Source organism: Bos grunniens, chromosome 27 (genome assembly GCF_055505025.1).
Source record: "Bos grunniens cultivar Pamir isolate PY7600 chromosome 27, Bosgru_T2T1.0, whole genome shotgun sequence".
Classification (NCBI taxonomy): Eukaryota; Metazoa; Chordata; class Mammalia; order Artiodactyla; family Bovidae; genus Bos; species Bos grunniens.
This window is the reverse complement of record NC_141191.1, coordinates 33823946-33843395: the sequence shown is the minus strand read 5'-3', so window position 1 is coordinate 33843395 and position 19450 is coordinate 33823946. Positions and strand designations below refer to the sequence as shown.

At 43.0% G+C, this 19450-nt stretch overlaps 1 protein-coding gene across 1 annotated transcript in view; it reads right to left on the bottom strand.

Annotated features, from left to right (window-relative positions):
- LOC147343750 (potassium channel subfamily U member 1-like) overlaps window positions 1–18752 on the bottom strand; it is a 53691-nt gene extending 34939 nt beyond the window's left edge. The window contains exons 1-3 of the mRNA XM_086380420.1: window positions 18642–18752; window positions 18405–18521; window positions 964–1075 (exon numbers count right to left, since the gene is read on the bottom strand). Coding sequence (XP_086236546.1) covers window positions 964–1075; window positions 18405–18521; window positions 18642–18752 — 340 coding nt within the window. The remainder of the gene's footprint in view (window positions 1–963; window positions 1076–18404; window positions 18522–18641) is intronic.
- Window positions 18753–19450: the final 698 nt, after the last annotated feature.

The window sequence follows — 19450 nt, the reverse complement described above, 5'->3', positions numbered from 1 at the left end:
CCTCATCTGTAAAATGGGAGTTATAATGATACCCACCTCAAAGTGCTGCTGAGAATTATCATTACTACAAAGCATGTAATAAGCACAACTCACATTTTACTCTGTTTAACTCTTTTTTAGAATGGAGAGCAAATGATCCGTAAACCACTTAAATTCCTGACTGCAGAATCTCTGTGATACACTCCCCAGGGTTTGCATGCTATTTGCATTTATGTGGTTTGATAACAGCATCAGTAAGGAATATTTTTGTAGATAATAAATAATACGATTACATAAAAACTGACAAAGGCCACAGCAGGCTCATGTACTGTCAATACAACTACCTTAAAGACAAAGTAACTAATTTTAAAAATCTCTAACAGGTCACCGCATATCTGGATATGAGGATTTATAGGTTTTAGATCTGGGAGGCTCTTCACCTCTCCCGTCACGTGGGATCCTAGCACAAAGGTGCTGAGGTGGGTGGTGATGTTGGGTGGTGATTTCCCTCCAGGAGCAGATAATCCCTAAACAATAAAAACCTTAGATATCAGATGACATCAGGCCCATCACTAGGGGCTGGGATGAAAAAAATGGGTTCTGAAAATACATTACAAAACCATACAAACATGGTGAGGAATTTTTTTAATGGAAATTAGGCTTTAAATGGGGGCTTCCTAGGTGGCGCAGTAGTAAAGAATCCACCTGCCAATGTAGAAGATGCAAGAGATGAGGGTTCGGTCCCTGGGGCAGGGAGATCCCCTGGAGGAGGGCATGACAACCCACTCCAGTATTCTTGCCTGGAGAATCCCATGGACAGAGGAGCCTGGCGGGCTACAGTCCATATGGTCGCAGAGTCAGACATGACTGAGCAACTGAGTGCACACAGGCTTTGAAAGTAAATAAAGAATACTTCGGAATGAATGTTGAGGGTTTTTTTTAAATTTTTTTGGAAATTGCTTCTAACTCCCACAATTCACTTACCTAGCCAGTTACTCTTCAAGTAATAAGAAATAAACGTGGGTGGGATGGTAAAGATGTCTACAATCGAATTCATCTCCAACCAGAACTTGACCTTGTCATCTGCTGCCAGAAACTATGAAATAAAAGCACAAGACCCTGAATTCTGTTACCCTCAAGAATTTTACAGTGAACACTAAAGTGGCTTTTTCCAGGTACTTTTCATTCATTAACTGAAGCTCTGAACTCATTGTATCACATACATACATTATATATATATATATATATATATATATGCATATACACTTATATGTATTTATATAACTATATAGGTGACATAGTGGTGAAGAATCTGCCTGTGGGTGCAGAAGAGGCAAGAGATGCAAGTTTGATCCCAAGGTTAGGAAGATTCCCCGGAGGAGGAAATGGCAACCCACTCCGGTATTCTTGCCTGGAAAATTCTGACAGCGGAGCCTGGTGAGCTACAATTGATGGGGTCGCAAAGAGTCGGACATGACTGACTGAGCACAGACACACAACAGATAATGTATATTTATGTGTGGTCTTCAATAGAAAAGGTCTACAAGTTCGGCTGGCCAAGGCTGTGTTTATGAATTTCCCTATTTAGATTAAGAAAGGAAGCACTTCCAGAAGGGAGGATCTGCTATAAAAATAAGATTGTGATGGCTATTGCGGTTGAATAAATTTTGAAGCGAGGTCATAGAAATACATATATATCCTTAAAAATACATGCATATTTATACACATATATGTGTACACATGTTTGCACGTATATATGCACATATGTGAGAGTGTGTGTACATATATATGTATATATACATACACATCTCTCTAAAACATGGAATAGATAAATCTAAAATCTAGATCTAGGGTGGGCCCTCAAAAATTGCTTGTGGAATGAGAGAACTACTGAATATATGAATGCAACAAAGTTAAAAGCACAGAGTATTTTATGGAGTTATATGGCACAGAAGCCATCAGTGGAGCAGATGACAATTTCAGAGGCTTCTTACCCAGGTTCTGCTATTTTGTGATTACTAGTTGCTCTTACTCGGTGGCAGGTGGGAAGCCAGTGAGAAAAATTCAGGATGACAGGACGATGATATTTTCTAAAGGAATCCTTTCCACTCATGCTGACATTGTTGGCCTGGTTTACAGGCTCAAGCGCAGGTGAGAGTTTTGGGGTCTCATTATAACTTTGACAATTCAGGACCTAGACCTTCTGGCTGTAGAGCCTGAGAGCCGAGGCAGATTGTCTGAGGAAGGCATCTCCTAGTATCACACAGATCTCTTCTGGACATGCCAGTGAGCGCCTCTGTTTACTCCAACATTCGATAGGTATAGGTACTTACTCTCAGCCCAAAATAGAAACTAAAGAAAGCGTTGAAGGTCAAATCAATCGGGATGGTTCTGTCTTTGTATGAAGAACAGCTTCTTACTGGGCTAGAAAAGAAACAAGGACAGTTTATAAAGATGGACATTTTAAAAGCTGTGACCACAGAGGACACAATAGAGAATAGGTGGGCAATTTTCTATTTATTTACCATGAATGGTCAACCCAGACTCTTATGTGCACATCTCGAGGAAATTACTTTTCTCTTGGGAGCAGAGGTCTGCATGAACAAAACCACCGCACTATGAATGGAGCTAAGAAAAACAGAATTACCTGCTCTTCTTTTCATAGGGTTTGTTGGTTGCATTTCCATTTTATCAATGGGATTGAGCGGCACATGGCTTACATGGCTTTTTAAGGTTTGCAAGACCATCTACCCAGCCAGGACATTTTGGCTTCAGTATACTTCTGAGAGAGAGCTACTCCAGGTCAAATGAACTGATCTGAACCAAATTCCAAGAAAACATTCCTAATAGATCAGTAAGGAATTCACGAAGCAAAGATGACTAGTTTTTGTAAGATCTCTGAAGTTGCCTGACTTGTGTGGCCCTGTAATCTCATTTTACTTTAGCTGGAGCCCAGTACAGTTCCCAGAGGATCAGCATGGAGTTCAGACTCTGTTGGGCTGTGTCCCAGAGGCTGTCCTGACTGTGGCAGAAGTGAGGGGAGTGCCTGCAGGGAAGAACACAGGATAATGTGCTCCTATGTTCCTGACGAGGGCTAGAATTTTCTCAAGACCATCCAAACTTGTCTGAAATCTATGAGAAACGCTGAAATGCCTACCGAACTTCTGCGTCAACACCTAAGGAGCCCAAAGGCTGTATGGCCCACATAGAGGATCCAAAGGAGGGGTAACAGCTAGAGGCTTGTAGTCCCAGAAACTAAAACAGTCTTATGCACAGCACCCCAGCTTCTAGCAGTGCAGAATGACAGGATACAGAGGAAACGCATGCATTTGTGTGTGTGTGTGTATGTGTGTGTGGAGCTGGGTTTAGTACTTTCTGGGGGAAACGAAACACTTATCCTTTTTTATGAGCTTCTGTGTGTGAGTATCTGTGAAAGTATATTAAACATTATTCCTGAGAGAAAATTCCAAATTAGCTGGCAGCCTACTGATATAAGCAGACAAGACTGGGGAAATTTACTCACTCAGTAGAGTTGATGAAATAGATTATAAGAGACCCGATGCTTAGGACAAAGACAAGGATAACCTGGAAAAAAAAAAAAAAAAGAGAGAGAGAGATGTACAGATCCATTTTGTTAACATGAACATAGATGAATAAACATACCAACAAAATTATGTTTTCCCTTTTTCCCTTCCTTATATATCTGTGGCCATTTTTTCAAACATTCATTCATTCATTCAAGAAAAATGGATTGGTTCAGACAAATGCTGTTTGAGTCCACCTGTATGACATGCCTGGAGAAGTTGAATTTATAGAGTCAGAAAGTACATTGGTAGGTGCTGGGAGAGGGGTGGGTGGGGGGGATGGGGAGTTAGTGTTCAATGGGGACAGAGTTTCAGTTTAGGAAGGTGAAATTTGGGAGACAGATGATGGTGAGAGTCACAACAATGTGACTATACTTAGTGCCACTGAGCTTTCCAGCTGAGTATGGCTAGGAGCATATGTTTTATGTTATGTGAATTTTACAACAATAAAAAAATTAAATAAATGACAAATTTAAATAAAAACTGACTGGACCTTTACTATAATCAATAAATGAACCTGTATCCTCCCATAACTTCCTTAATTTTAACTTTCACACAGTTCAGAATAAACAATTGGTCCTTTCTGCTGCTTCTAAGGTTTTCTGAGCTCTGGAAGTCCTATCGTTCACTCACGCATTCACCAAACATTTATAGTGCTTAATATGTGTTATTCACTTTATTACACGCTAGAAAATGAGGGCCTGAATTTGGACTAGGACTCTGAATTTGAATTGCCAGTGATGGTGGAGAAGAAACAGTCCCAAACCTGCCCCTCTAAAGGACGATCAGACTCTTGACAGGAGAGAATGTGCTATAAAGTGAGAAGAGAAGAACAAGTGCTTGAACTTGCCAATGTATCCGGTCTGTAAAATAAGAACTTGTGGAGTGCAATGAGAAATCTACCCATTCAGAATCTTCAGTGCATTTGGATGAAATCTTTTGCAGCCTCCGTGATTTTTTAGATCAATTATACACAATCAGTTAGTTCTAGTTTCCAAACATTAAAAAAAATATGTTCAGTCCAGTGTAAAACTCAGAATTTTATTTACAATTAAAGCTTCACTCCCCTCCAACTCAGGTGCCTTTTGGACAGGCTACCTGTATTTGAAAAGTGGTCAATGTCTTTTCTCTATTAAGCTTTTTTGTTTTTTAGTTGAAGGCAATGGCAACCCACCCCAGGACTCTTGCCTAGAAAATCCCATGGATGGAGGAGCCTGGTAGGCTACAGTCCGTGGGGTCGTGAAGAGTCGGACACGACTGAGCGACTTCACTTTCAATTTTCACTTTCATGCATTGGAGAAGGAAATGGCAACCCACTCCAGTGTTCTTGCCTGGAGAGTCCCAGGGACGGGGGAGCCTGGTGGGCTACTGTCTATGGGGTCGCACAGAGTCGGACACGACTGAAGCAACTTAGCCGCAGTAGCAGCACCAGCCTAGTAACTAGGCTGCCTCTGGCCTCTAGAGATTTGAGATTCATGATCAGTGTCAGGCAGTGAATCGAAAGGGGAGGTAGGACAGGTAACAGCCAGAAATGTTGGACCTGGCTGGTGTTAGATCACTAGGCTCTCACCCTTGGGCTCTCCAGGCAAGGGAGGTGTTAGTTTGCTTTCCTGGGTTGATTCATTGCTCTGTAGAGATCCCGATTTAATTTCTATTCCTATTCAACAGCTATTTGTTTCGTACCTCTCATGCCCCAAGAATCATTCTGGGGATTGGGATATATCTGTCACAAATATACACAAAGATCCCTGCCCTATGGAGCTCAGGGTCTGGACAATGAAGTAATTAACACGTACCTTAGGTGATATGTGAGAAGATGCGTGCTAGGAAAAGAAAGGAGAGCAATTGAAAAGATCAGAAGTGCAAGGTGAGGGGGCAGACTGGCTGCCATCTAGATAATATTTAAAGCTAAGTGTCCCCACTGCGGTTCTCCTGCGCTGAGTGGAAGCATCTTCTCTCGCTGGCTGCTCACAACTCCTTTCTCAGTGCACTTCCCACTCCTGATTCTGCTGGGACTCCTCCCTCCAGAGGCCTACTTGGACAGGTTCCAGAAGACTCTCCCCCGTGACCCATGTGTGGCCCAGGGACCAGCTCGAGCACCCTGTGCCCCAAGAAACACTAGAAAAGTGAAAGTGAAAGGAAAGTGCAGTCGCTCAGTTGCGTCCGACTCTTTGCGACCCGTGGACTGTAGCCCACCAAGCTCCTCCATCCATCGATTCTCCAGGCAAGAGTACTGGGGTGGTTGCCATTTCCATCTCCAGGGGATCTTCCTGACCCAGGGATTGAACCTAGGTCTCCCACATTGCAGGCAGACGCTTTAACCTCTGCACCACCAGGGAAGCCCTTAAATACAAGAATACAGTCTCTCAGAAAACCTCCTATAGAGACACAGAACTTCAGATCCAAGTACTAACATCAAACATTTCAAGAGAGGAAAGGAAGCCAAGTTGAAAGAAGAAGGAGGAGGAGGCGGGGGGTGGGGGGGTGCCGAAAGGGGTGGCCTTACAGACGCCTCCTGCCACCTGCAGATACCCAGGCGTTATGGGACTTTTCTCTGGGACTCCAGAGAAGGGAGGACTGGAACTCGGCCCTACCAGAAATCAGACCAGACCAGAACCAGAATTTGAGTTCTCTGCCAAGAGGAGGTGATCAGTAAATTGGAAATTGGAGGGAGCTCTTATTGTGGTGGGGTGGTGGTTGGGGCGGGGGGCATGGGGCTTTCCTTAAGGACCGATTGTCTTCAGGGTGGCCATCTCTCTTCACCAATGAACCAGACTCAGCTTCTGCATCCCCAAAGTTCTAAGAGATGCAATCTGATCTTTCTAAGTGGTCTATCACTTGCCAGGAGAGGAAAGTTCCATGCCCCCCCGCCCCAACCACCACCCCGCCACAATAAGAGCTCCCTCCAATTCCCAATTTACCCTGATTTACATGGGATTGGTCAAGATGCTAAGACTTTCAAATGGTTTTCTTTCAACTGCTTTGTAAGTGGCAGAAGCTGTAGCTTACTGGGAGTTACTGACATCTATTTTTCTTGGGGTCTCAACTCTTACTGTCAGTTCTAACATCTGAATCATGAATCAATGGAGACATCACTAAGTTAGTGGGTCTCATGGAGATATTCAGTTGCAAATGTAGTCTGAAGTTCAGGAAAATATGTTGGGGGTGAATATATATATAAAATATATATATATATATATATCAGTAGATTAATCATTATTAATAGTTTTCATGAAATATTTTTCCTCCTCCTTACATATAATTACATATTTTTCTCCAAGGCTAAATTCCATAAGTGATTATTCATGTGTAAATCATGTATTGACAAATCTCCAGAAACATGGTGGCAAGGCCATATATTTACAGCAATCCACAACATAGAAATTAACAAAAAAATAAATAAAAGAGGGAAATTTTAGCTTTATTCAAGAAGAACATCAACTTCATGTAAAAAGTAAAAAGGATGTAAATGTAAAAAGGATGATCCAGAAATTATGTGTAACAAACAACAAAATGTGTACCAAAGCAGAGTAAGGCTCTGGGAGCTAACAGCTTGTGAAGGCTGTTCAGGTGAAAATGGGAGATATTCTGAGAAGACTTAGGAATTTCCCTTGGGTTGAAGGAGCAGAGTCTGGAAGTGCTGGCTGGCTGGGAGAGGTGGGAAGCCCTCCATCTGGGCTTTGATTTCTACCTGCGTGTGTGCATGCTCAGTCCAACTCTCTGAGACCCCAAGGACTGTAGCCCACCAGGCTCCTCTTTCCATGGGGTTTTTCAGGCAAGAATACTGGAGTGGGTTGCCATTTCCTTCTCCAAGGGATCTTCCCGACCCAGGGATCAAACCCATGTCTCCTGTATCTCCTGCACTGGCAGGCAGATTCTTTACCACTGAACCACCTGGGAAACCCCAGTGGGGCTTAAAACCCCTGTTCAGCTGGTGGATGGTTATGGGTGTCTTCAGAATACAAACAGCCGCCAATGCAGTTGACAAGGGGCACTATGAAAACCCTAGATCTTCCTTTGTGAAAATGAGCAGACAACAGAAAATTGACAATTACATAGAAAGGATAAGAAAACAGGAAGATCGGGCCGACAAAACAGACTACATAACTTCCAGGGAAAGAGTGAACACAGAATATATAATCAAACATTTCAGAATTCCCATTAGTGTTCCGGTGAAATTCTAAAAATCTGTGAAACAGTACTGGAGGATTGGAAAGGCAGAGGAACATGGGGTAACACAGGCAGTATTGCAAGAAGCTGTACCCCCGGGTGCTGGGAGATCAACAAAGAAAGGTCAGGATTCTCAGTATTTAGCATCTTAAAAGAGGTGCCCTTGGAGGTGGGCTTCAGACTTGGGCGGAGGCATCCTGGATTGGCTAGTGAGCTTTGGTTCCAGCAGTGTTGGCAAAAACTGGAAATGGAAACCAGACATGGCTGCTGGAGTGAAAAAACTTTGATGAAGTGAGGCTGAAAAAAAACAGACGCAAAACACAGAAGGAGCAGTTCCTCCCCCCACTCTAGAGCACAAGGGAGCTGACAAGGGACCTGTGGCTGCTGAGCACTAGCCTCACATGCCAAAGCAGAGGAGAGAGGGGGGATTCAGAGACCAGAAGCAAGGACATGCATCTAGCAAGTATCCTTAAGGAGCCAGGACACTTTGGAACAGCACTTCCAGAGATTTTAGGGAAAAGGATTATAAGCCAAGAATTCTAAACCCAGCCAAATTATAGTTTACTTCTGAGAGCAACAGAAAAGAATTCTTGGACATCCAAGAATTCAGAAAGTACACACCTACAGTTTCCCTTGCAAACGAATGTGGCAAGTACTCAAGAAAAAAAAAATAGAAAGTTAAAATAAGTTACGTAAGAAAAGCGATGCCTAATAAAACAGGTAAAATTAATGGAATTTTTAACTCTAAAGAAAATATTAAGAAGGAAATCTAATGAGTTGTACAATGCTAAAAGCCAAAAACAAAACAAAACAAAGCCCCTAAAAAACAGTAGCAATCTGGAACTGAATGTTCAGATTAATGCAACAATTTCAGGAAGGAAAGAGGGGTGGTGTGGAGGAAAAATGTGCCAATAGTCTCATGGGAGAGCAGTATACAGATATAAAACACGCAGAGGTATGATTGGAGAGAAATATAGATGGGGAGTTTGTTCTGAACTTCATTTACTGAAATGCTTATGATATTCTATTAAAAATGGAAAAACCCAAGTCAAAAGATGCAAAAGACGAAGAAGGAAATGGCAACCCACTCCAATAATCTTGCCAGGGAAATCCCATGGACAGAAGAGCCTGGTGGGCTATAGTCCATGGAGTTGCAAAAGAGTTAGACACGACTTAGCGACAAAGCAACAACAACAATAACAATTTCAACACTCACGAGGCCACTTGTGTATTGACTTAACCACAATTAATTCAGCCCAACTGCTAGAGGCTTGTCACTAACACTGAGAGGGGTTTAAACCAACAACCACATCCAAAACAGATAGGCAGAAAAGGTAGCTGAAATCCAGAAATCTGTCATGGGAATACTAATAGTGGGTCTGTTTGCTGTTCCATGGCCACTTACAACATGGTCAGGCCAGTTGCAACACTGTAGTCTAAGCCGCTTCACCTGGGAGGGTGGAGACGCACCAGTGGCTCCCCTTGATGCCGTAGGCTGATGGATTCAGAGCTCACAGGCCAGAAGCTAATGCTGCCAGGCAAACACAGGCCTCTGGGGGAACGAGGCAGGGGATGAGCCCAGAGCTAGGTAAAGCCCTCTGCCCTCTCTGGTCCCAAACTGCACATTCCTTCCACATACTATTGCCGGGAGCCGGCGAGAGACATTCCACTCGTGACAAAGGTCATGAGGAAGGAGGCTCGGCATACACAAAGGCGGGATCGAGCCTCAGGAGTCCCCCTGGATATTCTCGAGCATCTACCCCCAAAAAACCAGAGTCTGCCTACTTTATTGCTTTGTGCTCTCACCTCTGACTTTACTGGGGGCTGTCCCCCACCACCATCTCGCTCTCTCTGTCAAAGAGTTAACTTACAGCTCCAATTAATAAAGTTCCTGGGCATTAGGAGTGTTTAAATCCAGACCCCTCAGATAGCTCTCTAACTCGCCTGGCAAGTTTACCCGGACTCCTACAGCTATGCACACGATTGTTTACAGTCTCCCAGCTTCGAGAGGCACGGGAAGCTTAAGATATTCAAATAGCTTAGAGCCTCTCAGAGAGTTAGAAACTGTCAGAATAAAACTAGTAAAAGATTTCATTGATGAGCCAATGCTTGTTGTCAAGTTTTCACATCCCCTGAATTGTATCCTTGAATGTGTATTAATTAATACAGTTGGTATGTAGAAAAAATAAGCAGTGGCCTTGGTGTTAGTAATTTTAGACCCTTAAGGTAATAAATTCTTTTCTTTGTTGTAAACCCATTACACATCCGCCCTATAGGCATGCAATTTTATCTTCGGAAGATGGCGCCAAACCTTAAAATAATTACTCTTAGAGAAAATAAGTCTTTGTTGATAAGTCTTTGTCAAGAGTCATAAAATGTTAATAGGCCTTCTGGCCAGAAAATGATGTAAATCACCTAAACCATTTGTATACGATAAATTTGCAGGATAGAAACCCTAGTTTTTGATAAGGATCAAAGACTGCTGACTTTGCATCCCCTATTATCCTCTATGTGTAACTTAGCGTATAAAAGCCCCTGTTGAAAATAAAGCTACAGGCCTTGCTCACCAATGCTTGGTCTCCCCATGTCATTCTTCCCCTTAACTTCCAGCTGAGTCTCCATCTGGAGTGCGGATATCCTCTGCGACCATTTATTTGCCTGGGCTTCTAAGACCCACTTGAGAAGGTGTCTAAGGTGGGGCACCTTCCGCTATTCGAGAGGGTGCCTGCGGCCTCCGTGGTCAGAGCTAACCTGGTGTCACAGGTTATATTGATTTTCCGCATAAACCAAGCTATTCAGCTTCTTTTCTCCACTGAATTCCTACTGAGCTATCCTCATTCTATTATTCTTTATATCTTTGATAAATAAATAAATAAATAGTCGCCGATGCCGTCTCCCCTTCGAATACCCTGGATCAGCCGGGGCTGGACCTCGGCATACTATCAAAGTGTGATCTGAGGACTCAGCTCTAGGAATCCCAAAGGCTTCTCAAAGGAAATCTGTGAGATCATTTAATGGCACCCTACTCCAGTACTCTTGCCTGGAGATCCCCATGGATGGAGGAGCCTGGTGGGCTGCAGTCCATGGGGTCGCTAAGTTGGACATGACTGAGCAACTTCACTTTCACTTTTCACTTTCATGTTTTGGAGAAGGAAATGGCAACCCACTGCAGTGTTCTTGCCTGGAGAATCCCAGGGACAGGGGAGCCTGGTGGGCTGTGGTCCATGGGGTCGCACAGAGTCGGACACGACTGAAGCGACTTAGCAGCAGCAGCAGCATTTATTTTCTAACTACAGACCTACATGAAGCTGGGTTTTCTTGGCATGTTTCAAAACAACATACTGCCTGTAGAAACAAATTTAAGATTCTAGCTGTCTTGAACTAGACCAGACAGTAAAGACATTTGCAAAATTATAAAAACAGTACTGCTGCTGCTAAGTCGCTTCAGTCGTGTCCGACTCTGTGCGACCCCATAGACGGAAGCCCACCAGGCTCCTCCATCCCTGGGATTCTCCAGGCAAGAACACTGGAGTGGGTTGCCATTTGCTTCTCCAATGCATGAAGGTGAAAAGTGAAAGTGAAGTCGCTCAGTCATCTCTGACTCTTAGCGACCCCATGGACTGCAGCCTACCAGGCTCCTCCATCCATGGGATTTTCCAGGCAAGAGTACTGGAGTGGGGTGCCATTGCCTTCTCCGAAAAACAGTAGTACTCTTCTAATTAAGTTTTGGAAAAGTTTGACTTTTAAAATAAATGCCATTCATATTACCCCAAAAATGCAAAAGAAATAAAATTAATAAAAACCAACAAATGAGGACCAGTTGGTAAAAAATCCACCTGCAATGCAGGAGACCCCGGTTTGATTCCTGGGTCACTAACATCCACTGGAGAAGGGACAGGCTACCTACTCCAGCATTCTGGCCTAGAGAATTCCATGGACTGTATAGTCCACGGGGTCACAGAATTGGATACGACTGAGCAAATTTCACTCACCTCAACAAATAAGGAATGTAGATATCATCCAATTGTCAGTATTTAGTACACCCACGACCTTGATGCTGGGAAAGATCAGAGGCAGGAGGAGAAGGGGACGACAGAGGATGAAATGGTTGGATGGCATCACCAACTCAATGGACATGAGTTTGGGTAAACTCCTGGAGTTGATGATGGACAGGGAAGCCTGGTGTGCTGCAGTCCATGGGGTCTCAGAGTCAGACACGACTGAGCAACTGAACTTAACTGAATGAAGGGTTTACAATACTCCCTGCAGCATTTTAAGGAAGTTTATAGTCAAGGCTATGGTTTTTCCTGTGGTCATGTATGGATGTGAGAGTTGGACTGTGAAGAAGGCTGAGTGCCGAAGAATTGATGCTTTTGAACTGTGGTGTTGGAGAAGACTCTTGAGAGTCTCTTGGACTGCAAGGAGATCCAACCAGTCCATTCTGAAGGAGATCAGCCCTGGGATTTCTTTGGAAGGAATGATGCTAAAGCTGAAACTCCAGTACTTTGGCCACCTCATGCGAAGAGTTGACTCATTGGAAAAGACTGTGATGCTTGGAGGGATTGGGGGCAGGAGGAGAAGGGGACGACAGAGGATGAGATGGCTGGATGGCATCACTGACTCGATGGACCTGAGTCTAGGTGAACTCCGGGAGTTGTTGATGGACAGGGAGGCCTGGCTTGCTGCGATTCATGGGGTCACAAAGAGTCGGACACGACTGAGCGACTGATCTGATCTGATCTGATTCACATTATATGAAAGAAGTTCAGTTTGGGAAAAATTAATCTGCTCAAGATGAAGTGCAGAAGCCAATGTTTTAAGTTCACGTCTTTCAAAATTCTCAATCACCATGTCATTTTGCCTCCCCAGTAAGGAACAAATACGTTACAAAGGTTTTAGTTGTTTATCCAACACCCACTCTCCCTTTTCTTACTAACAGAACTCCCGTTTGTTTGCTTAAGCCACAGATATTTAGATAATCTATTATGCAGTAAATTCAATCTCTAAATATTATAAAGACCAACAAAACAGATCACCATAAAGGAAAATAATTAAATCCTCCTGGTAAATTAACAAATAAATGTATTCTTAAATCAATAAACACAAAAATCCAGCTACATGATATTTAAAGAGACACATAAGAGGAAATAAGATATAAAGACTGAAAGATGCTGGGCAAAGACATCCCAATCAAGTATGAATAAAAAGAAAGCAATGTTACATGCTAATATTATATCCCAAAACATGCCAGGAGTTAAAAAAAAAAAAAACTACAAAAAATCCCCACTCAATGTGACAAAAAACACCTAGTCAATGTGACAAAAATGGATATTTCATATTAGTAAAATGCACTATCAACCATGGATATACAATAGGTAACTATGCATCAATTGATGCTATATAAAATATCTAAATCTGATAGAAATGCAAGATATTTGATAAAACTATAAAATCATGAATGAAAAATTTTGACATGCCCTTTTCAAGCAGTCAGTAATTAATTAAGGGTAGGGAAAATACATATAATTATAGTGCCTATATGTCAAACCATAAACATTCTCTCAAAAGTCCATTACACAGTAATAAAAATTGACCGTGTACTAGGTAACAAAGAATTTCCCCATAAATTCCATCAACTAGAGATCATAAAGGCAGTGATATTCTTGGTCCATCAATTCCACCAAAATAGAAAAGAGAGTTTTCCATTCCTAAGGAAACAAAAGCACGCACGCTTCTTCTCAATAGAATAGGAATCCAACAGGAAATCAAAATTAAAACTTAAAACAACTTAAAGACGATCAGGCATTTCTAAAAACCAGAATATCACTTGCCAAGGCCTATGAGATGTGACCAAAGACGTGCTCAGAGGAAGAAGTTTTTATAAATGAAATTCAACTGAATAACCTGTTGAAAAGCACTCAGCCCAGATGACTGGCCAGGTGCAGGCTGCGCAGGCGCAGTGGGACTGAGCTGGGCATGCGCAGTACCGTGATGTGGCTTCTAGGCTGCGCCCGGCCAGATGAGGCCGCCAAGGTTCACGGTTCAGGGATCTCCAGGTTGACAAGAAAGACGACTGGTGGCCCTCGGCAGAGCCGACTGGGGAGGAAGTGTGAGCACGAGCTCGGGAAAACCAAGCTCATCCAAGCTGCTCCAGCGACGAAAATAAGCCCAGTGATCAGGAAATTGACCAACATGATGATTTAGGAGGAAACGAACTGTGGAATACGTGAACCGTGAACTTCCAGATGTTCAAGCTGGTTTTAGAAAAGGCAGAGGAACCAGAGATCAAATTGCCAACATCTTCTGGATCATCAAAAAAGCAGAGAATTCCAGAAAAACATCTATTTCTGCTTTCTTGACTATGCCAAAGCCTTTGACTGTGTGGATCACAATAAACTGTGGAAAATTCTGAAAGAGATGGGAACACCAGACCACCTGACCTGCCTCTTGAGAAACCTGTATGCAGGTCAGGAAGCAGCAGTTAGAACTGGACATAGAACAACAGACTGGTTCCAAATAGGAAAAGGAGTACGTCAAGGCTGTATATTGTCACCCTGCTTATTTAACTTATATGCAGAGTACATAATGAGAAACGCTGGGCTGGAAGAAGCACAAGCTGGAATCTAGATTGCCGAGAGAAATATCAATAACCTCAGATGTGCAGATGACACCACCCTTATGGCAGAAAGTGAAGAAAAACTAAAGAGTCTCTTGATGAAAGTGAAAGAGGAGAGTGAAAAAGTTGGCTTAAAATTCAGCATTCACAAAACTAATATCATGGCATCTGGTCCCATCATTTCATGGCAAATAGATGGGAAAACAATGAAAACAGTGAGAGACATTTTTTGGCTTCAAAAATCACTGCAGATGGTGACTGCAGCCATGAAATTAAAAGACACTTGCTCCTTGGAAGAAAAACTATGACCAACCTAGACAGCATATTAAAAAGCAGAGACATTACTTTGCCAACAAAGGTCCATCTAGTCAAAACTATGGTTTTTCCAGTAGTCATGTATGACTGAGCGCTGAAGAATTGATGCTTTTAAACTGTGGTGTTGGAGAAGACTCTTGAGAGTCCCTTGGACTGCAAGGAGATCCACCCAGTCAATCCTAAAGGAAATCAGCCCTGAATATTCATTGGAAGGATAGATACTGAAGCTGAAACTCCAAAACTTTGGCCACCTGATGCAAAGAACCAACTCATTGGAAAAGACTCTGATGCTGGGAAAGATTGAAGGTGGGAGGAGAAGGGGATGACAGAGGATGAGATGGTTGGATGGCATCACCAACTTGATGGCCATGAGTTTGAGTGAACTCTGGGAGTTGGTGATGGACAGGGAAGCCTGGCGTGCTGCAGTCCATGGGGTCACAAAGAGTTGGACACGACTGAGTGACTGAACTGAACTGAAGTTATTGGCCAGGACCCCGGGACAGAATGATGAAGGTGTGGAAAGGAAGCAGTCTGAGAAGTACCACACTGTTTCTGCAGAGGAACAGAGAGACATCAAACTCCATTCCTGCACTCTCTTGCATGGGGCACTGAGAAACTGAGCCTGGGATGGGCGGGGACCCGTCCTCAAAGGTGCCCATTCCTACCAGGCCCCTGTGATACGAGCTGACCAGTGTGGTGGCTTCCTGGCCTCGAGAGGAAAAAGTACCTGTGGATGGTGTTGTCTGAGGAGTGTCACGGTTGCTGCTGGAGGCTTCTGGGAGCCGCAGTGATGATCTAAAGGAAGCGTGATGAATACAAGATGGCCAAGGCCACCTCTACCTGGGCTGGGTACCACAGGTAGTAGGGGGAGGGCAGAGCCTCTTCTGCCCCTGGACAAAATGCAGCTTCTATCACCTTAACCAATAGGTAAGGATTGGCCACATGATGCGAAGAGCTGACTCATTTGAAAAGACCCTGATGCTAGGAAAGATTGAGAGCAGGAGGAGAAGGGGACGACAGAGGATGAGATGGTTGGATGGCATCACCAACTCAATGGACATGAGTTTGGGTAAGCTCCGGGAGTTGGTGATGGCCAGGGAGGCCTGGCATGCTGCAGTCCATGGGGGCACAAAGAGTTGGACACAACTGAGTGATTAACACACACACACACACACACATGTATATCATGAAACAAACTAGTTTGCCTTTGACAGTTCCTTTATTTTCAAACTTTAGTGCCTCTTGAATTTCTAAAACATAATTAGACTGTGTCAACCCATGCTTCTTAAAAACTCCTCAATGACTCCCTGTTGCATCAGAATAAATCCTTCCATTTGAGCAACCTACGCATTGCAGGGCCCTCCCATCTCTACTCAGACCTCACTGTTCTCCTACCTCCTGGCCTCTGACACAGGAACCCCATTTGGCATTTACCGTAATTTGAGCCCTTACTTCCACAAGTCTCTTCTCTCAAACAGGAAACTTGTTCCTTCTGCTCTTTAATCTCTTTATTCTTCTGATTCTTCAGGTATCAGCTCAAATCTTACCTTTTCAGAGATTTCCTCTCAGATCACTGCATCTAATGTGGTCTAACTCCAAAACCACCAAAATTCTCAAACATACCCCTCATCATTCTCTCACTGGTAACCATCTGAATTTATCCTTTCTGTTTATGTACATATTTATCATTTCTACCTCCACGAGAATTTCAGTCCCATAAGTGTAAGACTCTCGCCTGCATTTTTCACCATGTCTAGAATATATGCTTCGCATGTAGTTGCAAACAATAAATATTTGTGAAAAGAAGGAAGAAAGGAAATTACAAAGGAAGGGTGGGTGGAAGGAAGGAGCCATTCCCCGCCCCCCATCCTTTCATACACACTTGCTTGGAACCCTCACAGAGACTCTCAATTCTGTCTTTCAGTGCCAGACTATTCTGCTTCCTGTTTTCCAACTATTTAATCATAACCCATGTCAGATCAAAAGAACAATTTTTCCGTCATTAAAGAAGTACTATATATTGGCATGTACTCAACACTTATTCCTTGCCACCCACTCTGTATACGCAGTGCTTATATGGTAGACGGTGTAGAGTTCTCTTTTGCCTCACCCCAGTCACCTTGACTACTTTAGTCCCAACATTGTCCACATATAATCTAACATGATTTGAACACTTGAAGAGATCTAACCAACAAATCCGTGATAAAATTTTAAAAAAAGAACCAGAAAATCCTTCTTTAACAGGTCTTGGGGTTAAGGATTTCAAAAAAGAGACCAGAAAAAAAAGGAGAGGCACATTCTCAGATGACTCAGTATTCACTGCAGAGTTCATCAACGCAATTTTATTTATGTACTTTAAGTTTTAAAAGCTGTTAGATCTGAATTAAGTAACATTGAGTTTTCTAGAAAAGAACGATGTATGAATCACAAAAGACGATCGTCGTTGGTTCACATACATCTCCTTCCACTGTGTTACCACGTGATGGCAGCACACCCTCACATTACGGATTCTGATTTTGAATGTTTCAGATCAAACAATACTACTGAAATGATGATCAGGGTGATATGCATTTACAGGGCGTCTGCTATTTCCAGACAATGGGGTATAAACTTCCCCCCATCCCCCCGACATGGTCTTTTTCTCTCAAGGAGCGCATGGAGCAGTGCGGGGAGACAGGCTTATGCACAGATAATTTTAAGAACAGTGGAAATGATAGAAACCTAGAGGTGGGGACTCTTAGCTTAATATGGTGGTTGCTGTTTAGTCGCTAAATCGTGTCTGACTCTTTGTGACCCCTGGACTGCAGCCACCAGGCTCCTCTGTCCATAGGATTTTCCAGGCAAGAATACTGGAGTGGGTTGCCATTTCCTTCTCCAGGGGATCTTCCTGACCCAGGAATTGAACCCAGGTCTCCTGCACTGCAGGCAGAGTCTTTACCAAGAGAGCTAGGGAGATAAGGTAAAATTTCCCTGATGGGATGATGCCTTGATTGAATTTTAATGCATCAGAGTTTACCTGGGTGAAAATAGGAAGTAAATGATAAATATTCAGAGGCAAAAAAGACTAGCTTTTGAAAATTTACTTTTAATTGGAGGACAATAGCTATACAATGTTGTGTTGGTTTCTGCTGTACAACAACATTAATCAGCTATTAGCATACATACATCCCTCCCTCTTCAGCCTCCGTCCCAGCCACCCCTCCATCCCACCCCTCCTGGTCATCACAGAGCACTGAGCTGAACCCCTTGTTCTATACAGCAGCCTCCCACTAGCTATCTGTTTTACATATGGTAGTGTATATACGTCAACGCTGAAGAAAGGAAGCTGTTAGCATCAAAGGAGGGGGAAATACCTGTCCCCTACAGAGCAGAGAATCCACTACAAACCAACATTATTTGAGCATCAGCTATATGCCAGGCATCGATCTACATTACAAAGAGAACAAACCATCTACATACAAGGAGAACAGAATGCACACAACCTTTGCCCTAATAAAGTTTTTCTTCTGGGGGATAGACTGACAACAAATAGAAAACACAATGCCAAATGAGTCTCTTCACTCCAAAGGAAAAAGCAAGCAGAAGCATAAGTTGGAGACCACAGATGCAGGGAGACAGCCGTTGGGAGGTAGTGATGTTTTGGGAAAGGCCGCCAGGGAACAGCAGATGCCTTTACGTGGACCATGCATCACAGTCGTGGCTAAAGTCTTTTAGCAAGTGGTCACTGGAAACGTACTCACCAATACCTGTCCCACCAAGGTCTGTGCCGAGAGCAGCATTTCTATACGATCACGAAAGTGGCTCTGGAAGGTGAGACTTCTTGAACGTTTACGTCTCATGTTACCTGAATTAAATTCCTAGAAGCAAGAGAAAGAAATGGAGAGTGAGCTGGGTCTCAGAAGAGGTCATGGGTTTCATGAGTGGTTGATGGCATCTCCTGCTGTGACATCAGCCAGACTCTCTCCACCTTGTCCCACCCCAGGAACCTTAAAGTCCCCTCTTCCATATTTCACGGATGAATCTGACTCGGTTTGCATTTTACTGCTCTTCTGCAGTAGTTTCATTCCAAACCCTGCAGTCTTTGCCATGTTTGTCTCACATCCTTCACACTGACTCTGTCGTAATGATCAGGGTTGGGAGAAATGAGCTTCTTTCTGCTCTGGGAATAAGTGTCTTATCCTTTTCCATCAAGATACATGGACAAAGAACAAAGATTACACGTGGATTTCTAGGTGGTTACTTAAGTATCTGCTTTTTTTTTTTTTTTTTTTTGAGCAAGAAAGAAGAGGAAAATGTTTAGGCATTTTATATTGATTTTAATTCCTTATCTGGTATCCTATCCTGTTGAAACTATGATCCTTCCTCACATTTATAAAATGCCTTTACTTATTATACAATCTTTGGGTTCCGCATCTGCGGATTCAACCAACATCAGATGGAAAATAGTTGGAAAAACAATTCTAGAAAGTTCCAGAAGACAAAGCTTGGATTTGCGGGGTTTTGGCCTCTAGTTACACAGCATTTACATTGTATTTGGTATTATAACTCATCTAGAAGTGATTTGAAGTGTACTGGAGACATGCCCAAGGAAGGTGCAAGTACTATGCCCTTTTATATAAGGGACTTGATTTTGGTATGGGGGGACGTCCTGCAACCAACCCGTGGCTGATACCAAGGGATGACTCTATTTGAAATTTATAATAATCTTATGAGGTAGACAAAGTAAGTCTGATTGAATCCATTTTATACTGAAGGAAACTAAGGTATCACAAAATTAAATAAGGAA